The sequence below is a fragment of the Colossoma macropomum genome, unplaced genomic scaffold (assembly GCF_904425465.1).
Source record: "Colossoma macropomum unplaced genomic scaffold, Colossoma_macropomum, whole genome shotgun sequence".
NCBI classification, from domain to species: domain Eukaryota; kingdom Metazoa; phylum Chordata; class Actinopteri; order Characiformes; family Serrasalmidae; genus Colossoma; species Colossoma macropomum.
The window spans coordinates 26,826,836-26,847,082 of NW_023494805.1; the positions used below are offsets into that span (position 1 = coordinate 26,826,836).

The 20,247-nt window shown below is 39.3% G+C and overlaps 2 protein-coding genes across 5 annotated transcripts; one reads left to right on the forward strand and one right to left on the reverse strand.

Moving 5' to 3' along the window:
* The first annotated feature begins 38 nt into the window (after positions 1 to 38).
* trip6 (thyroid hormone receptor interactor 6) lies at positions 39 to 14,124 on the forward strand. Of its 4 annotated transcripts, none has more exons than XM_036596385.1 (11): positions 1,074 to 1,135; positions 1,784 to 1,845; positions 4,558 to 4,771; positions 6,296 to 6,444; positions 6,938 to 7,042; positions 7,323 to 7,895; positions 8,735 to 8,825; positions 8,999 to 9,168; positions 10,406 to 10,584; positions 10,902 to 11,022; positions 12,557 to 14,124. In XM_036596385.1, exons 3-11 carry the CDS (start codon positions 4,567 to 4,569, stop codon positions 12,686 to 12,688), a joined length of 1,725 nt encoding a protein of 574 aa, XP_036452278.1. In that variant the 5' UTR covers positions 1,074 to 1,135; positions 1,784 to 1,845; positions 4,558 to 4,566; the 3' UTR covers positions 12,689 to 14,124. The 4 variants fall into 4 exon arrangements, with proteins under 4 accessions (XP_036452279.1, XP_036452276.1, XP_036452278.1 ...); XM_036596387.1 differs by lacking the exon at positions 1,784 to 1,845 and adding an exon at positions 1,273 to 1,274 and having other exon boundaries at positions 1,084 to 1,135; XM_036596386.1 differs by lacking the exons at positions 1,074 to 1,135; positions 1,784 to 1,845 and adding an exon at positions 39 to 453.
* A 2,399-nt stretch (positions 14,125 to 16,523) lies between these two features.
* Positions 16,524 to 18,442, reverse strand: sst5 (somatostatin 5). The gene is made up of 2 exons (XM_036596388.1): positions 18,129 to 18,442; positions 16,524 to 17,002 (listed from the first exon to the last, which is right to left on the reverse strand). The coding sequence occupies exons 1-2, from the start codon at positions 18,249 to 18,251 to the stop codon at positions 16,826 to 16,828; spliced, it is 300 nt and encodes a 99-aa protein (XP_036452281.1). The 5' UTR covers positions 18,252 to 18,442; the 3' UTR covers positions 16,524 to 16,825.
* Positions 18,443 to 20,247: the final 1,805 nt, after the last annotated feature.

Below are 20,247 nucleotides of genomic sequence, written 5' to 3' on the forward strand. Positions count from 1 at the left end.
TGAGTCCTCAGGTCAACATCAGTGTCCCCTAAGGGGTGTAACGTGATCTGTCTGGCTGTTGAAATCATGAAATAAATTCCCATAAGGAGAGAGAGGTGTGAATATTTGATTAGACTCTGGAGGACTTGGTGTAGTTAGCTATTGTACTAACTGGCAAATAATGGTGGTGTGAAAGCCAACTGGCTGGCATGAAAAGCTGAGTGACAGCAGTGGTTTCATTGCCTGCGTTGAGGTTCTGGGTCAGCCTGGGTCAGTTCACAGTGTGGTATTCGCAAAGCATCTATATTCAAGAGTGCTGTTTCTGGACCAGTATATTTTGACCACATAGTGATATAGGTCTGTAGGGAGTGCAGCAAATATGATCCTGCAACTGGTGATCTATTTTAAGATGATTTGTGAATACCACTAGAGTTGGTCCCTTCAAGCTGGTCCACTTCATACCACGTCTAGCAGGTCAGTCTGATTCCACCAACTAAACCAAACAAATGTATACTTATCACAGAGGTCTATAGAGTGTAATTTGTTGTGAGTGCACAAATATGGGCACATTATGACTGAAGTAAAAGATTCAAGAAATCATTCTTATAAGAGAAAACAAGACATTTTCATTTTTCAAAATTGCAAGGCCAAACGTAGCAAGGACTTACGTGTCTTTACTTCTCTTTACTGCCGTTTATTTAGTGTATTTACAGCTCACGCTGCCTCTGTACAAAGTAAGGCTTAGGGATTAGGTCGCCATGGGTGACAGGGTTTTTTTCTTTCCCTTTTTTCCCTTTTTTCTGTAGATAAGGATATGCACCATCTGTCATTCCAATATGGGACACTGGCTGGCCAGCACAACGCGCCCCCCCCAACACCCCACACCCCTAACGTCACGCGTTCAGATCGCTTCCCAGCGTATTTTTCCCCACCCGTATTTCGACAAGCCCCGCCTCCTGCGCTCGGATTGGCTGGCAGCATTCCTCAAGCTGCGCTAGGATTGGCTAAGTAGTTCATTCTCATAAAGATTCCGTCGACGTTAAAAATGAGTGACCAATCCTGGCTGGGGAGGTGGGGCTTATCGCAATACGGGTGGGGAAAGACGCGGCTTCTCCTGGGCCTGTGGCGCACACACACGCAGGATCCACGAAAAAAAGTAGGTTACAGGAATGCATCCGCTGCTGGAATAGACAGTAGCCTACTTCACATTGTTATGAAAAGTTTATATACGTAACCGTGAAGTCGTGGCGAAGTAATGCAGGCCAGTTCAGCGCTCTTTGGTGCAACAACAAGAAGTGGGGATGGTGCTAGCTGTAACGTTAACGTCCGCTATCTAGTACGTCGAGCTGGACAGTTAGCCTGGGCACCAAACAGCCAAACACTGTAGCTTTAACGGTTTGAGCACACTGCTACTCCATGGCTGTTCAGCAGTAACGTTAGGATGGGAGTTTCAGTGACGGAGTTCAGTTTAAATCCGTTTGGTTGTATACCGTGAAGCTGAAGTTGGGCTTCCTATTCGCGTCTTGTTCGGATTTCCCCGTTCCACCTTAAACGCCTCAGGCGCCAGAACGTAACTGCTGCTCCATTTAAGGTGGAACGGGACCATTCCAATAAGAGGCTGACTTCAGCTTCGTGTGTGACACGATGTCTGGAGCTGTTAGACTTTAGGCTAACGTTACTCGCCTGGCATGGTCACCAGATTTAGGGTTTTTATCCCATACTCCAACACGGGGCGAGCAGGCTGCAGACTCGTTACTGAATTTTGAGCAGCAGCCGAAGCTGAACTGTGTGTTTGGTTCCGCAGATGAGATGAGAGGCGAGTCAGGCCGGCTGTAGACGGAGTGGATTAGCCAGCGTTTCGAGGAGGTAACGTTACGGAAATCAGTAAATGTTCCATTGTTCCAGTTTTCCCGCAGAGTCACAGCCCTACTGGAGGTACAGGGGGTTAGTGTAGTGTGGAGCGGGCTGCGTCGCTTTGGTGCCGAGATTTAACAGTTCACTTGGTCATTGGCTAAACAAGTTATCGTTCAGTTGCCACAGCGGTAGCATTCACTCACTCCCTCACTCACTCACTCCTACCCATAAACGACAGGGGTATAGCTGCACTCCCATTCAGCGTGTTGTTTTCTGGTTAAAGTCTCGTTAAACAGTGAATTTAGGAATGAATTAAGCCAAAAATCTCGTTATTTGGCTTATTGGAGTGCGTGTTTTTCGGCCCGACGCTCCTCGGGTTTGATTAGGGCTCACATACCAGCCCAGTCGGCCTAGTGACGGTGAAGCTCCTCACAAACTTACAGACGCTTGTTTGGCTGCAGCCCAGTGTAGCGAGAGGACAGCTTTCTTTACCTTACAGCCTAGTTGTTGTTTGACTAGTCGTGAAATACATTAAGAGGGCGAATCCGCTTATTTCTCTAAATTTCTGCATTAAAATGTTCAAGATGTCAGCAAAGTCATTCAGAGTGGTTAGATGTGAAACCCTTATTTCCAAAGTCAGAGCTGTTCACAGTGGTGGTGATGGGAACCAGACGCTGCCAAAAACATTGTTTTACAATAGTTTTGAGATAAGGTTTTGGCCTTAACATGTTTTTAAATACACTGATGGCAGAGAGACACTGGGCATTGTTTGAAAAAAATAAAAATAAATATTCCCCCAAGATTTTTTACAAAAGATTTTCCACTATTTTATCCTTATCAACTTTACATATTAAATCTTTGACACGTGTAGGTTCACTGGTGGTTTTGTGTTGTAAATAAAATGGTTACATTTGCGTTGTAGACATCACAATCTGTGGTTCCTGTCACCACTAATCTTAGAAATCCATATTGATTAATTTCTCTACAGTTATCATTTCACATCAAACTGAATGGCTTTGTTTACATCTCATCGATTGAATTATTCATTTTGAAAACTTGATGTAATTTCCTTTTAAACTTTACAGGTGTTATGTAGGTATATCCGTTGCTCATGGGCATTATATATGTGATATAATAACTGTAAAATAGTGGTATCCCTGTTTCCAAGCAAGTTTTTATTTTTTTATTCTATTTTGTGTATCTTTGTTATTTTGTGTGCTTTCAGCATGTGTTAACGTTAACAATGCAGACTTAAATATAGTTTGATAATGATTGATTCTGAAAATACTGCAGTACTGAATGTTATTGATATTGTTCAGCTCTAATCTGTTGTTGTGTCAAGTTTAGGCTATGTTTTCCTGATGAACCCTTCCCCCCCTTGAAGGCAGCTTTGTAAATGAAAAAGAACCTTCCAGTATTTTGTATTTGACTGGCCATTGTGAAGTGGACATTGTTGTGCTTGTCCAGATGGGTCAACAAAATTGATAATTGCACAACATTTCCTATCTCATTCTCATGTAGAGGTTTGAACACAAAGGGTCATGTCTAAATATTAAAGACAATGGCCATTGTGCCAATGGGGGGATCAGGAGGAACTTCGCACCTGTGGGAATTTTGTGTGTGCGTGTATGTGTGGGAGGCTGTTTGCTCGAGGACCCCTGGAATTCCCCTCTTGGTTAGGAATGGTTCCCTTTTCCTGCTTTTTAACTCAGAGCCTGTTGTTGTAGCAACTGTAAGTTGCCATAGGAAACCCACAGCAGAGCATCCTCTAGTTTCCCTTGGTAACCATCTGCACACACATACACAGCATAAGACCTCGATGACAGATGCGTTTGTCGGTGAGATTGGCTGTAGTGGTGTGCTTCTTTTTGGTTGATGTTCAGTTAGTGAGCGTTTATTAAATGACCCTGGGGATTTCCATTAATGGTCCTGGCCATTTCCTCATATGGTCCTGCATGTCCACTTTTTCTGGCCTAAGGTTTGAATGCTGAATGTAGTCGTGCACCAGAGTGGCTTTGTTGTCAAATACACAGCACATGGGTGTTTGGTTGCATCTGATTTGTGTAACTTACAGGCAGTTCACAGGCTCCGTGTTATTGGCTTAAAATTCTCCATTTAAATGTTTTTTAGATAATGCTGTTAATTATGTCATCTATAATTAAAATTGCAGCTCTTGCGATAAAAACACACTCTTAAATTGTGATTTCAAAAAAAGATTAAAAGATTAAATGTGCAGCCCTGTTTGATCTAACAGTCAAATGTTTATGTGAAACACACTTTTATGTGAGTAAAGAGTGGTCTTGTGCTCATATATATATATATTGTTGAGAGAGTTCACCTTCAGATGAACACTCCAGCATTTTCTATATATTATATTATATATATATATATATATATATATATATATATATTATATATATATATATATAATGCCATATCTGTAGTGTACAGCTGATTACTATGGACAGTCATTTCAACCTTTCATTATACATGACAAAACAGACCTGTTAATTTAAAATATATTTTTAATAGATTAGTAGCTTTGATCTGTTATAGTAAATAGGGTTTCTGTTCTTTCCTAAGTACAGGATATTTATTGTCTGTGCTAATCAAGTTCATACTACAAATGCTGTTGATACAGATAAGGTTGAAAAATGCTAGTTCAAAATACTGACAAAGGTTCATTTTTATATTCCTAACAAAAACTATTTGCTCTGCCAACAGAAGTCCGTTATGTCCGGCCCCACCTGGCTGCCTCCGAGGACTCTGGGTAGTCCAGAGCGACCTGCAGCACAGATGTCACATGCTGGACCTGCCTACTACAGACCGCCCAAAAAGGGTCCTTCTGACCAGAGGCCCAGATATGGTGTTTATGACCAAAATGGAGCAGCAGTCGGACATGGTGTACCAACAAGGTACATGGCCACTGGACCCTCAGGTGAGAATTTCTTTTAAGCCCCAAAAAACAACAAATCCACATACAATAACTTTATAAACTGCTGTCGGGGAGTCACTTTCTGTATTTTTTACATTCATCAATGTTGTTCCCATGTTAAAGAACACATTTGAGGAAGATTGACTGTAACATCAAATAAGAACCAGTGTTAAAGATGATGAAACTTATTTTCAAAAATAATTGTTTTGTTTAGGTTTGAATTTCATGTTACAGTCAAACTTTCTCTAGTTTATCAAATAGAGCAACAGCTCAAACTGTATAAAACCTAAACATTTGGATTTACAGTGCAGTAAACAGAAAGATGGCGATAATAGTCAATCTTTTGGTAATCTTATTGCAAGATGTCCCTCTTTCACAGACTGCACGTTTTCATTGTTTTTAATAGAATTATTTTAATTTGACAGAATTCAAACTTATAAAGTTACAGTGTTTCTTCATGTACTGGATCTGTTTTGTCCTTTGTTTCCTCTATTTGTAGAATGTCTGCCTAAGAGTGAGTGGTCGTTTGCTAGCTTGCTGTTAATGAGTGATATATTGGAGAATGATTTCTGTGAACTATGAATCATAAACCCAAAGGACCTTCTCACATATTCACACAAAAACACTACTGATGTTAAAGACCCATTTTTCCATAAAAAGATTTGAATCATTCCATGACTGCTTAGCAGAGGGTAGACTGGAATAACAACATACTGTTTGGTTGGATGACAGTGTGGCAGACTTGTGACATTTGTTCCGTCCACACTGATAAGATTATCTTTTTATTTACCATGATTATTTTCAGGGATGTATCAATACCATTTTTAGACTTCATACAAGTAAGAGTACATATTTTTAGCTCTCTGTCCTCTAAAACCAGACATACACTGTGTGATTTTTAGAAATCTTGTTTTTTGGTGACTTCTGCTGCTTGAAAATGCTCCATCCATGCTGTGTGAAACACAGCCTCTAGCCGGCTCTGCCCCTGAACATTTTCACCAGCTGTTTCATTCAAAATAACACACTGCGCCAAGTCCTGAGCAAAACTGATACAGCAGCGCTGCTCACACTGTGCAGTGAAATATACACGATAAGACAGTATGCCCTCTCTAAAAAATCACTGTATTAACCGCACAGTTCTGTTTAGTCAAACACTAAAGTCAGCATTTTGTCTTTGGTACGAAATGTCAATTTTTTTGCCTCATTTATCTGGCCTGTGTTTCCACCTCCTATTGGGGAAGCAGTTGTGATTGTGTGTTTTAAAACAGTCTAAAATCACATAGTATAGATGCGACGGCTTTGTGTCCGACTGTTGCAGAGTCAGTAACACTTCTACATGTGAGCAGTGTCCTTCACTGTGTTCGTTCATTAGTGCAGCAGCTACGCTCAGCTTACATCACTCATCATCAGCAGATATCGCTACTAACATTCTGATGAATTTTTAAGAGTACGAGTAAATGAGCACGGTATCAGCCACATACCTTTCTCTTTGCATCCCTACTTATTTGTATGTGTTTGATTATTTAGGTGGAAGCATGCATCACCAGCATCAGGATGACCTTTCAGGGCCATCCCCCTACCACCCCAAATCAGGAGAGCACTACTATCCTCCAGCAGATGGGCCCAAAGATAACCACCTCTCCTGGAGCCCACACATGGCCAGCTACGATCACCATGTAAGTCAACCAAATCTGCCTTCTGTAACCTGTAGAATTGTAATGTTAACGTATTCCTTTTTGAAGAGTCTCATTGCAGTAATAGCCTCAATTTCTTTAAAAAAAAGTTTGCTTCTAGGTTGATAATTAGTAGTGGAATTTAGGCTTGGAATAATATATAAATACATGAACGCTCAGTTGTGTTGTTCTTGTGAGTTCTCAAAGATGTGTCCATGTCAAAGGGAAGAAAAAATGTTTTTTCTTTCACTTCATGTTAAACTGATAAACCGCAGAAGAAGCAGGCCCAGACGTTTGCATGGCCCCTATAAACATTTTTTATGTACTGATGGTAAAAAGTCATTTAAAAAAATGTTATTATTATTATTATTCTTGTGTGTCCTGCTGAGGTCAGTTCATGTTCTAGTCACTAAGAAACTAAATAGAAACCTATTTGGTGCCTGAACTGTAAACCAGGTTAATGAATCCATATGTTTTGTAATTCTGTTATTCTCAGGCTCGAGGCTCTGATAAGCACCTCTCTAGTATTGATGCAGAGATAGACTCCCTCACCTGCATGCTGGCTGACCTGGACAGCCACCCTCCAAATTCAAGCACACAGGTACCATCTCTGTCATCTCTTTCTTCAGTATGAACCTTACTACCCTACAGCTTACAGGGCAAAAAAATGAAATCAAGATAGTTTGACATGACTATAATTCGTCTAGTTCCACCCACAGTCTGCTAAACCTGCTCCAGCTAATGAACTTCCAAAATTATTCTGTTTACATAGAATTCCAAGATTCTTAAGACAACTTTAAGATTTTAAGGCTTTCAGGATGTAAAGATTTTCTAGAGGGAATGTTTCTGAGGTATGTTCATGCTAACTTTCTCACCCACAGCTATACGATAACGTGCCTTACAACAAGCACCTCCCCAGTGACCGCTACAAACCCTCTGGCCAGACGGGGGTACCGTCCCAGGCTAGACCCTCCATGGGCTACCCTCCTCATTCTCAGAGTCAGTACCATTCCTCTCCTCCTTACACCTCCACTCCGCAGCCTGAGTACGCCTATCCGTCCCCTTCTTCCTCCGCCCACAAACCGTACCCCCAGCCAGTACCTGCCTCCTACACCACTGCCTCCACTCCCACCGGGCCGCGCTTCAGCGTGCAGGTTAAAACTGCCCAGCCTGTTACCTACTCTCAGAGCGGACGGCAGGCAGAGCAAGCCTATACTCCACCCCCTCCCCGCCAGCATGCTTCTCGCCCTGCTCAACAAGACCGCCCTCATTACCCTGAAGTGGCAGGGCAGGGACAGGGCTGGTACCCACCACCGCCCCCTCCAGCCCAGGAGGCTCATGGTGACCCGGCAGCATATAAGGGGGGATCAGGTCAAGTTCAAGCACCGATCAGGGTGCAGGGACCGCCAGGAAAAAAAGGACAAGAACAGGGGTCAGCATACCAGCCTAGCAAGGTAATTTTCCTCTTAAGGTGTAGTAAGTAATTATGGCTATTATGGCAATCTCAGCACACAATTATACATGAATGTTGATGTTTTAATTTTCTAAAACCATGGGTATTTAACAGTATCATCCAGTTTTATTCAGTATGTCCAGTACAGTTTCCATTTGCACCAGAGGACTGAGACAAAGCCCAAGGCTTTTTTACAGTGTCCAAAAGCATGTTAAAACAAATTTTTAAAATGTATGTTTTAACTCTCCCCTCCTTTTAAACCACTAACTGAACTAGTGCATCCAATTCCACACCAGCACATAGAGCGTTGCTGCAGAGCTCCTCTATGAATCAATGATGAAGTTTTATAGCAGAATAGGAGCAGGGGAAATCACTAAAATGTGCAGGACAGGGGTACTCCAGGACCAAGGTTGGGAGCCACTGCCGTTGTTTCTTAGTTGCCATTATTGGGTAGTATTTGTGGTACAATGCATTTAGGAAACAAGGGCCTGTATTCACCTCAGAAGTGGGAGTGTTGATCTGGGACAGCAGTTCCCAAGCTGGTCCTCAGGGCTTCCCAGGCGGTAGAAATTATTTTTGTGACCATATTTGTCAAGGGAATCTGATCTGAGATCTGGGCCCATATTCACAAAAGTCAGATGAGGCATGTCCATCTAGGATCTGTTTCTATCCATAAGGTCATCTTAAATAAGACAAGAAACTGATCCTAAATCTGCACTCTTACTTTAAGAAGCTTTGTGAATATGGGGCCAGGCCTCTAACTCAGGAATCTGAGCCAGCCCACAGTCATATTTGCTTTGTGTAAGCTCACTGCTGATTTTTGCCATGTTGTACCACCAGGGGCCAGTGCCGAGACCAGAGGAGGAGTTGGATCGACTCACTAAGAAGTTGGTGTATGACATGAATCATCCCCCCACAGAAGAATACTTTGGTATGATTTTGTCTTTCGCACCCTAAAAAAATACAATGAAGTGTTGCTTTAGTCATAAACCTAAAAGGTGAAACTTATTTCCTGTAACTCTCTTCAGCAGCCAGATGGCACTGAGAGTTTTTATTATTGATTTCTTATTCATTTGTTCGTCTCTCTCTTTCTCTTTCTCTCAGGACGCTGTGCAAGATGTGGGGATAATGTGCTAGGTGATGGCAGTGGCTGTATTGCTATGGAGCAAGTATTCCATGTGGAGTGTTTTACGTGCATCACCTGCCATGCTCGCCTTAGAGGCCAGCCTTTCTATGCACTGGACAAAAAAAGCTACTGTGAGAGCTGTTACATTGTGAGTTTTTACTTTTCACCCTCCTGTATTCTTTAATTTGTCTTTTTTCACTCTTCTCAGCTTTTACTGCTTTTTAATCAGTTTTATTTTATTTTATGACCCTAGTTTCCTTTTTCTTAAAGACTGTCTCAATTCACTCACTAGTTGCACATGTAGTGAAACGGTACAAAAATGTGAATTTGGGCACTGGAAAAATCCCTAATACCAGGGAACATTGAGATACTGTCGATTCAGTTAGGTCTGATGCAGATGCGTTGTGATGTAGTGTCAACGGCACTGTCTGTACAGCTTACCTCTTATGTGCTTGGCCATATTATATTTTTTGGGCCGAGATGTTCGTCATTTCATAAACCTTTTCAGTTATGCTTAGATGGAGATAAAGCCATGTGCCAGTCACACATTTCATTACACAGCAACGTTCAATGCAATTTAACTTCTTAAGTAGCCTTTCTTTATTCGGTTAATGCTACTAGCGTAATGCTCATTTCTGGTAGTGCTACTAAAGGGGTATTTAGTGTTTTGTTTGTGCCAAACTAACATTTGTGCACCTAAGTATTTCATGGCAACTGTAGCTAAAACACAGTCAAATGATACATGATTAGACATTCAGGCAACACATCTTACTTTGTGTTACTGTAGTTTTACAGTGAAACTTTTAAACTTAAAACCTGTTATTGAATATTTATGAAGAAGCCTTGTAACTTGTTAGCTTTGCTTACTTTAATGTCATGATTTGTTCTAGATTGTTCTGTTTGTCAGCAAAAATGGTACACATTAACATTTAAGCATAAAAGTCAAACATAAGTAGAACTGGTTAAGTAGCTAACAGGGTGCTATGAATGTTTCAGTTAACATGACAAGTAAGTGTTTAACCTTTATTCTTGGTAAGGGTTTTTTTTTCTTTCTTCATTTGTCCATTTTAAAACCTACCTACCTTTGGTCAGGGATTTTTATAGTGCATATAATTTTGGCAATGAAACCCTAGAAAATGGCTGTTTCCCTGACCAGAACCTTAACTACTGAATTAGAGACACACACTTTCGCTGTGCACTGTTTCTTGTGTTTCCTGATGATTCTGTATTTCTCAAAAAAATCTTCTGTTGAATTTCACTATTGCAGTTCTCTGTTAGATTTTTTTTTGTCTAAGGGATAACACAGAGAAAGAGCCAAGAAATTCTTTCTCAGTGTAGATTCTGTTTTTGTCTTCTGTCTCCATGTCTTGTTTCTGTGGCTCCAGAGCACACTGGAGCGCTGCTCAAAGTGCTCCAGCCCGATCCTGGACCGCATCCTGCGGGCAATGGGTAAAGCCTACCATCCACGCTGCTTCACCTGTGTGGTATGTGGCTGCTGCTTGGACGGGGTGCCCTTCACCGTGGATGCTGCCTCCCAAATCCACTGCATCGAGGACTTCCACAGGTAACTGAACTAGTGTTGATCTGTGAATGAGTGTTATGATCATTACATGCGTGTCTTTGTAAAAACCATCCTGTGAATCTCTGTGCCATCCTCGGCCCTTATCTACATGCAAGAATAGTTAAAGTGTTCTCAGCTCATCTAGTGTCTGGAGACTTGGGACCACCTTGTGTAGCTTTTTCCTGCTGTATGCATGTAACACAGCTATTTGCACCAGGAAAGCAGACCTTCAGGTGTTAACTTTCTCCCAAACATTAGTTAATTGCAAGGTGTGCATAGGTGTACAAAAAAAGCAATGTAGATACCTGTTTTGTGTGCAGGAAGTTTGCCCCGCGCTGCTCTGTGTGCGGCCAGCCCATAATGCCTGAGCCAGGCCAGGAGGAGACTGTGAGGATTGTGGCTCTGGACCGCAGTTTCCACGTCAACTGCTATGTGTGTGAGGTAAGGACCCCTGAACTGCTGTTGTAGTTATCAGTAAGTTTAATTATTAATTACTTGCTGTTTCAGGCATGTAAAAAAAAATAAAGGTTGAACATATAGGAGAAGAAAGCAATGAAGAAGAAAGTCTTGCATTGCATTGTAAAGAATAGATTGAAGAAAAGTTGGATGTTGTCGTAAAAGGCTGAGTTATATTTCTACAAAGAAGTATACTACTCCATTTTGATTTGGAACTAGTTCTGGTGGGGACGAGTATTATTTGGGTTTCATCTCACCCCCCAACGCTACTGGACAGCCAGTCAGCGTTTACCTGACTCATAGCAAAATAGATTCATGCAACACATAGTTGAGATTTTGGTAGTGCTCACTTCATATTCTCTGTGAACTTTTGCGAGCTTTTCCCCCTAAATGTTTACTTATGATGTGGTTTTATGTTCCAAAACCAGTCATAGTTTGTTTTTACTTGACCATTTCCCAACCTTCTTTATTTCTTAGAATTAAACAGGCTGGTTTTGTTGCTGTGCCTTAAAGACTAATAAATGTAAACAACATTTCTTCCAATTGGTTGCCCTGTGTTGTACTGTGTTCAAAAATCAGTCTTGTTGGAATACTCCCTAAGTTCAATGTGAAGGGGCGGGTCTAAACTGCTGTAGGTCGAATAGGAGGATGTATGTAAATGTGTTTTGTTTGTGTAATTTAGTTTCCATATGTGGAACACACAGTGAATTGTACACGTTTAACAACATACTCTATACTAAATCAAACTATTTTATTATTATTATTTTTTTTTTTTTTTAATGAGGGGAAAAATAAGTTTTCCATGATATGGGCCCTTTAAAAACTACTAAGCAATAATTAATATAAACGCTGCACTTAGGATGGGCATCTAAAAGTAGCTTATCATGCTCAAACTGCGCAAACACTTTAATAGCTCACAGGAAGAAGTGCCAAGCTAACATCACCTCATTGTGCAGTGTGAGGGTGCAGTGTTTCAGACTAGATTAGGTACAGGATTTAATCAAATTCATTTGTTTTTTAGCATTTTAGCATTTTATGCTAATACCGGTCTGATACTGATACCCATCAATTCTGATGTGCTTACCCATGAACTCCTTCATAGGTTTATGTGCCTTTATGTAGATCTGCCTTTAGTATACATGTGTGCATGCTTTCTGCCTATTTTTCAACAGCCACTCAGCTTACTACCGACATTTCTTTGTATCAGTATTGTTGCTGTTTCTATTAGCTTAGTAGGTTGGTCTTTTTTTTAAGCTTCGTCACCGATCATGTTTACTTGAATACTGTAAACAATAATAATAATAAAAATAATGAAAATAATAAAGGCTGTGATTTATGTACTTGAAGACTACATGCCATTAATTTATGTATTTTGTGATTGTTCAATGAATGTGATTTCTGTTTTTGCTGAATTAAGTCATGTCATAAATTGCATAATTTCACTGCTATTGGCTACTAAAATGATGGTATGTGTGATCATGTGCATGTGGGATCAAAGCTGTGTGTGTGACTGTTGCAGGAGTGTGGGTTGCTTCTCTCGTCTGAAGGAGAGGGCAGAGGCTGCTATCCTCTGGATGGTCACATTCTGTGCAAGAGCTGCAGTGCCCGACGAATCCAAGACCTCTCCGCCAAAATCTCTACCGACTGCTAACAACTCCTGTCATCTTTTCTCTTTTCCTCTCTATCTTACCACTCTGGTATTTGATGTTGTCTGTGAGGGTTATTCTTAGAGACAGTTCACCATTTTCAAATTCCTACTCCTGTTTCACCCCTTTATATTAGCAGAAAGCAGGTAATTGAATAACCTCATGTAACAAATAGCTGAATTCCACATACTCAGGGTTTACAGTTCAAGTCGTGAATAAGAATGAAGTTCGAGTCCTTTACATGGGCCATTTTAATGAAACGGATGGCGAGTTTACAGTGGAGATAAATATTGACTTTCTATATCCCCGTGTGTGTGTGTGTGTGTTCGTTCATTCGTTCATATGTTTGCTCACTTCTCTGAACAGGGTTAGGGTTTGATCAGGGTACCTTTTTACTTAATAGTAAGGAATCACTGCCGCTGAGAATCTGCTTTATTGATTATCTTCAGTAATCCAAAAATTTTTAGTCACTCAAACAGCAGTCGTGATAAGGAGATTTACTTTGCTGACTTTATTCTGCATATCGCTCTTGTTGGAACAAAACCTTGTATCTCCAAAATGATGACTTTACAGGAGAAGGAAACATCTTTACTTTCAGTGTAAGTCAGTCGAACCAGACATTTGTCATTTTTGGACATTTCTTTTGGTCCATTCATCATGAAATTTATACACAATGTAAAGAGCAACAGGCATTTTCAAATTATGTCAAAAACTAAAAAATGCCAAAAATGGAGATATGAGGTTTTGTCCTGACAGCGGTGATATCCTCTAGTTCAAAACTTTGTCTGTACTGTGTGGAAGTCCCTTTTCTGTAACCAGGAGGAGTCACACAGCAAAAATACTTGAGCGACATCTTAAACGATTTTTAATATAGCTAATTTGTCTAATACGTCTCAGTATGAGGTCATTGTGAGGATAGTACAAATTACTCATCCTGTGTCTTTTTACTAGATGTTTTACTTTTACAAAGTGATTTGGTGAAATTGTCTTGATGCACTGGCAGATGATTTTACGTCTTCAAGTATTATTCCATGACACAAGCAAAACTAGTGCAGTTATCAGTGTAAACTTGCATACAATAAGCTAAAATTTCTTGAAATTTGGGTTGTTTAATGATATCAGAATGATGTGGGCAGATAATCGCAAAAAAAATTAACAATGGACCAATGTTTAGATTTTTTCCCATATTTCGAACAGATATTTGACAATATATTTATTGCATTCTAAGACAGCAGAATGTTTGGGCCATGCTGGGCTGTTTTGTGCAGAAATATCTACATTTTATTCATTTTACTGCATTTGTAACCCTCTACAAATAGTTGTATGCAAAAGTTTAGTCACCCCACATCAAATTACATTTTTTTATAAGTGAAAATAAGTCAACACATCCTCCACCTTTGCACATTTTAATTCTTTTTAAGCACAGTTAAGCTGCTGCATTTAACATACTGGAGATTGGGGGGGGGGCATAAAATGTGGCCTGTGCAAAAGTTATGGCACATTTTGTAATTTACCAGCTCTGAATGTTGCATACAACTGTAAATATTACATTTCTCCATCCTAATTTGTTGATCCTAATTTGATTTTCTTCGTTATAAATGCTAAGTGTTAATGTTAAACAGCATTGCTATTGACATGTACATCCAATCAGCATAAGCCCAAAATTTTCCTGTCAGTGCATCCCTACTAGAAATAGGTTGGGTAATCTTGCAGTATTCTCACGACAAAGCAAAAAAAATTACAAGGTGCTTACATTTAAGATGTTTTTGCTCACCAAGAGAACTTTTTGCAGTACATTTGATGTTTTGCTCATCCAGTTTAAAAGGTCCTTTAGCCTCAGTGCTCTGTATAGAGTGTCTGTTACTATTAAACACTAACCTCAGCAGCTTCAGCAGGAAGTGTTAAACATTATCAGTGAACAATATTTTTAACACTTGAATTGGTCATTATCCTGTGTTTAATACCTAAGATTTAACTTTGAATCATGATGGCATTGATGGTGACGAATACAATGCCAGCCTTTTGGACATATATATAAAATGATGCTGCAATCTCTGTAGCCGGCTGAAACGAGGTGGATTTGCTCTTTATCTGTATGTTTGTTTTGGAGCTAGTTTTTCCTCCCCAAACCTTTACCATCTCAGATCAGCATCAGAGGGAACCATGTTCCAACACAGCTAAATGAAGGAACTTTGTTGAGTGTTACTTGTGATTCGTGTATGGAGTGCAGTGAGAAGATGACTTGCTTGTGCTCTGTTAGATCATGCAGGTTGATTACTGTGAAGTAGTAACTTCTATGAGGGAAAAGTTGCTGTAAATCATGGGTGGGAAACTGAGGGTTCATGTCCAACACAGAGTTTCCTGCTCAGGTGTGTTTGAGCAGGAAAGTCACCAAACTGTGCAGGAATCTGGCCCTCCAGAACTGGAGTTCCCCACCCCTGCTGCAAATGGACTCAGTGGAGCAGTGAAAAGATTTGTAGTGAAGTGTGTAGTGAGGGAAAGCTATTTAGTGAGTGAAACAACACTCAGATAAATGATCTTTAGTTCGGTGCCTCTTGAATGTGAGGTTGACGTATTGTAGCAGTCAGGGCAGATGAAATTCGAGCTTGCTTTTTGGAATCTTTGGTAAAGCAGATTTCTATAAAACATTGAGCATACTGAATATATAATGCATGAATAATTTTACATCCAGAAGGTCATTTAACAGTTGGTATTGTCACGAGTGCCATGGGGGATGCTGTGGCTGAATATCATGATGTTCTGGGCTGTCAGTGTGCCATCCTTATTTTATTTTTGTATGGTTTTTTGTTTTGTTTTCATTTTTGTGTTTTATTTTTTTGCATTTCAGTTTTTGCCACATAGAGAAAGAAGGTATTTGATGATTCATTCACTTTACTATTCATTACTAGTTGGGCTTTTCTTTACTGGTTTAACTGTTAGATGAAGTGTGTTAATTGACTGTGGCGTTTTGGTTTTTGTTTTTTTGCTGTTACATATCAACCTCATTATGCATTGAATAGCTATTCTTGATGTGACAACATATGCAGCTTGTGATGTAATGAGTGATGAATGTTAGGAGTAGTCCATTTATACACACTGATCAAAGTGAACACTAAAAGTACAAAATGACAGTTGCAGTTTTTTTATTTATTGAATTTGAAACATAAACTTTTGTTTGAATGTGCCATCATTGAACTGGATGTCAAACACCCAGATATGTGGTATGTCTTATTTTCCCCACATTGTTTCTATTGTTTCTTTACTTCTTTGCTTTTAATGATGTGTTACTGAGAACCCAGTAACTCCCTCAGGTGTGATTTGAATATTTTTTTTTTGTTTGTTTGTTTTTGTTTTTTTTGTTTGTTTTTTTTTGTGTGTCTCTGGATGTTTTTGCCTTGTTTCTGCCCTCTTGTATTTTATCCCTGCCCACTAATATTAATGAACAAGTGTCCTTGTTGCTGCAGAAGCGTTCACCTTGTGTTTTTGGTTAAATTATGAAGTTGGCACTCTGTAATGATCACTTGGCTGCACACTCATACTTTTTTTTGCTTTTCTCTGATAATTTTAGGAGAAAAATCTCAATTCATAAATCCATCAATTTTTACAGCAAATGATTGTTGTTGATCTTTATTTTGCTCAGCAGTCAAGCATATAAGCCATACACTTTAGGCAAATATTATAGACATAACTATAGCTCTGCTTGAAGGTATTTGATGATCTCTGGATGTAATCAGTTGCGTTGCAGCATTTTAAATTTATTTGTGGCTTAAATTTTAGCTTCTGACTTTTAAACCCAACTTTTAGCTACAAACTAGCAAAATCTGAGAACGGTACTAACATTTTTACATTTATTTAACAGTGTTGCTTTACATCGTGTCTCTAACAAAGACATTCTCAAAGACAACCACAGTTTAAAACGTAGATATGTCAATATCTGGAGGTGTTCAGGGATAAAACAGCAATGTATTATATTCCAAAAAGTAAAATGAATAAATAAAATAAAAGCACAGGTCTACAAAAATAAACCCCATTGGGCATGAGGGTGGAACACCCCACTATACACTACAGCATTAAAGACAGAAGTCCTTTCAAAGTTGTGCTAATGAACTATTTGATGTGAATCCGTGATGGCAGCGGTGGAGCTAGCAGGAGGTGAAGGTCTTCCAGAAGAAATTGCGGCAGCCGGTTTTGCGCTCCCGCTGGGGGAAGGGCAGCTGGCGCACCACGTCGCTCCTCACGTCTGTGCCTGAAAGCACCTCATTATCACCTGGAATCTCCAGATCAGACAGGAGCTTCAGGAGGAGCATGCGGGAAAGCTCCTGTACAAGAAGAGGAAGAAACAGAAGAATATAAGGGGAATATTTGTAATATACTAAAAGTCATAGAAGGGGCTCTGTAGATTGATGTATGTAATCTGCTATTGGTTCCTTAAAGAACCTTTTAATGAATGGTTCTTCAAAGAACCTCCATATAATGTAAATGTTTTTCATACAACTATACATCCAAGCCAAGAACCATTTAGGAACCTTTGTTTTTAAGAGTATATTTTGTTGAGCTGTGGTTTTCACCACAGAACAGCTGACATTTTTTCGAGAATATCTTCACACTCTTGGTTGCCACATTTAGCTGACTGTGGCTCTTTAAATATGTCTTTCTGCAATGAATCTAACATTTTGAAGGCTACACTTGCAAAGTATGATCCTAAAAATGTTCATGTTCTAGATTATTGCTCCCAATCTTGAAAGTGTGTAAGGGAACTAGTAGAAAACTTATCATCAAATATGATGCGGTATTATTTGTGTAGAATTGCTCCAACCTACAGCATGTTGAGTTGAAGAAGAAATGAAAGGGAAAAAAAACAGTAGAATACAACAAAACCTATGCATGTAAATTGTCTGCTCATAAAAAATTAATGTAATTTACATGTAACTTTCCATAAATCACACCTAAAGAAATTGCAGGTTTACATGGGAAATGTTATTTTTATTTTTATTTAATCCATTGAAAAAACATTAACAGTATCTTATGATTCATTCTAAACAAATATTAATAAATATCTTAAATGAATACATTTTAATATTTACATTTATTTACATAAATCTCATTTTGCATTATCAAGTAGTAGCTCTATTTAAATTTAGATGAATGAAGAAATGTAATTTGAATATTTGTATAGCACTTTTTTCAGACAAAGGCCACAACATTAAATAATACACACAGAACTAAAGATATAGTCATTGAAATAAAAAAGCATTAATCAAAGTAATAAAAATGAAAAACATGCACATAAAACATTATCCATGCATGTACACACATAAAATAACATTTTAAAATATGAGAAAAAAAATTACCATTTGGATATTAAAACAATTATGGTAAAAGAATAAACTTATAGGAGCACATTTCTAAACAACCACAAATTCATGCATTGGAAGAAACTCTCACCTCGTTCATTTTGGGGTCTGCCTGCAGCTGGGCCAGTATGTCTCCTCTGGGTGCTGCACTGACCCTACTGACCAACACAAGGACAGACAGAGCCACCACCATGACCTGCAGCTGAGAACACATCTTGCTGTATATCACACACACCAGTATCCTCGGACAGCTGAGAACTGATCACAGTGGACCAAAGACAGCACGAGGCACATTATATACCTGTGTGATAGATGGGGGGTGTTGGGGTCTGTTTGGGGAGGTGTTCTTGGTGGAGAAAGGGCAAGGCATAAGAGGATGGAGGTTGATGGGTGCTTATGAGCGAGTTGGGGGGGGGGCTCAGTGTTTGTGGATGGGAGGTGTATATTTAAGTGATTATGAGTGTGCATCCGTGCATGTGCGTAAGCCGGGTGGGTGTTTGGGTGCGTGTCGGGATGAAAGTCAGGGTGTGTGTGTGTGTTGGTGTCTCAGTGGGGAAAAACTTTGATAAGGTCACACAAAAGTGTCATCTTTGCATTAGAAATCCTATTCTAATGGCTGCTATCAGACAAATGCTAGGGCTGTCACATTCATTCAAACTCAATCACTCGGTTTTAAAAATGACTGCCAAAAAATGTGCCTTCTCAATAAGCTGGCAATGAATAAGAAACAGAGAAACAGAGCCTGATGGACACACAACACACTCATTTATACAAATGGTTGCCCACATTTGCCCAACTTGTTGGCACAGGACCCCCACAGAGCAGGTAATATTTTGGTGGCGGATCATTCTCAGCACTGCAGTAACACTGACTGGTGGTATGTTAACGTGTGCTGTGCTGGTATGAGTGTATATATATATGTATATATATATATATATATATATATATATACACACATACACACATATGTGGTGCTTGAAAGTTTGTGAACCCTCTATTTATGCATAAATTTGACCTAAAAGATAGATAAAGAGAGCCAAATTAAGCAAATTAGACAAAAATATTAGACTTGGTCATTTATTTATAGAGGAAAAAAATACAATATCACATATCTGTGAGTGGTGAAAGTACATGAACCTTTGCTTTCAGTATCTGGTGTGACCCCCTTGTGCAGCAATAACTGCAACGTTTCCAGTAACTGTTGATTAGTCCTGCACATCAGCTTGGTGGAATTTTAGCCCATTCCTCCGAACGAAACAGCTCCAACTCTGTTATATTGGTGAGTTCCCTCCCATAACCTGCTTGCTTCAGGTCCTTCCACAACATTTCTATAGGATTAAGGTCAGGACTTTGACTTGGCCATTCCAAAACATTAACTTCATTCTTCGGTACAACGACTTGTGTGCTTAGGGTTGTTGTCTTGCTGCACTGACAAATCTGATGAAGTTTTAGGTCAAATTTATGCAGAAATAGAGAAAATTCTAAAGGATTCACAAATTTTCAAGCACCACTGTACACACACACACACACACACAGTCTTATGCCAATGCCTGGGTGCCTCTGGTCAAATTAAATGCTGTGAAAAAAAGTTAGCACATCCTCGAGAGAGAACACATTTCTGCACATTTTAATGCACAGTTTTTCTTGATTTGCTGAATGTATATATATTTGCTAAAATATAGCAGAAATGTAACAGAAACTTCCACAGAAGCCTTAAAAACTAAATATCAGTGTGTCTATTAATTGTCTATATTATACCTTACATTTTTTTTTACTTGATTTCAGTTTTTTAAAGAAATCTCAAATTCAGTCTTAGTCACTGTTGTATTTCCTGCTGAGAACGCCAGCAGTTTCTTTGTTGGATTTGCACATTGTCTATTCTCTTTTCCCAATTAGAGCTACACATTCTTTCTCACCCATAGTGTGGAGTTGTCTTCTCACCATGTTAGGACAGATTTTTTGAAAGTCTTCTTTGTTTGTCTGTGTCCAGTTATGTTTTCTGGAAAACTTGAAGGACTAAGTGTGTTTGCATAGTTTGTTATTGTTCAATTGTCATTTCTATTGTTTGGTATTTTTGGTTTTTTTAGCTTTTAAAAAAAAATACTTGAATTATTTTCAAACTAATCATTGGATTACTCAATTTCTGATATACACATGGCAGCCCTACTAAATGCAGGTTCCATACCCTTCAAATACATCATTCTTCATCA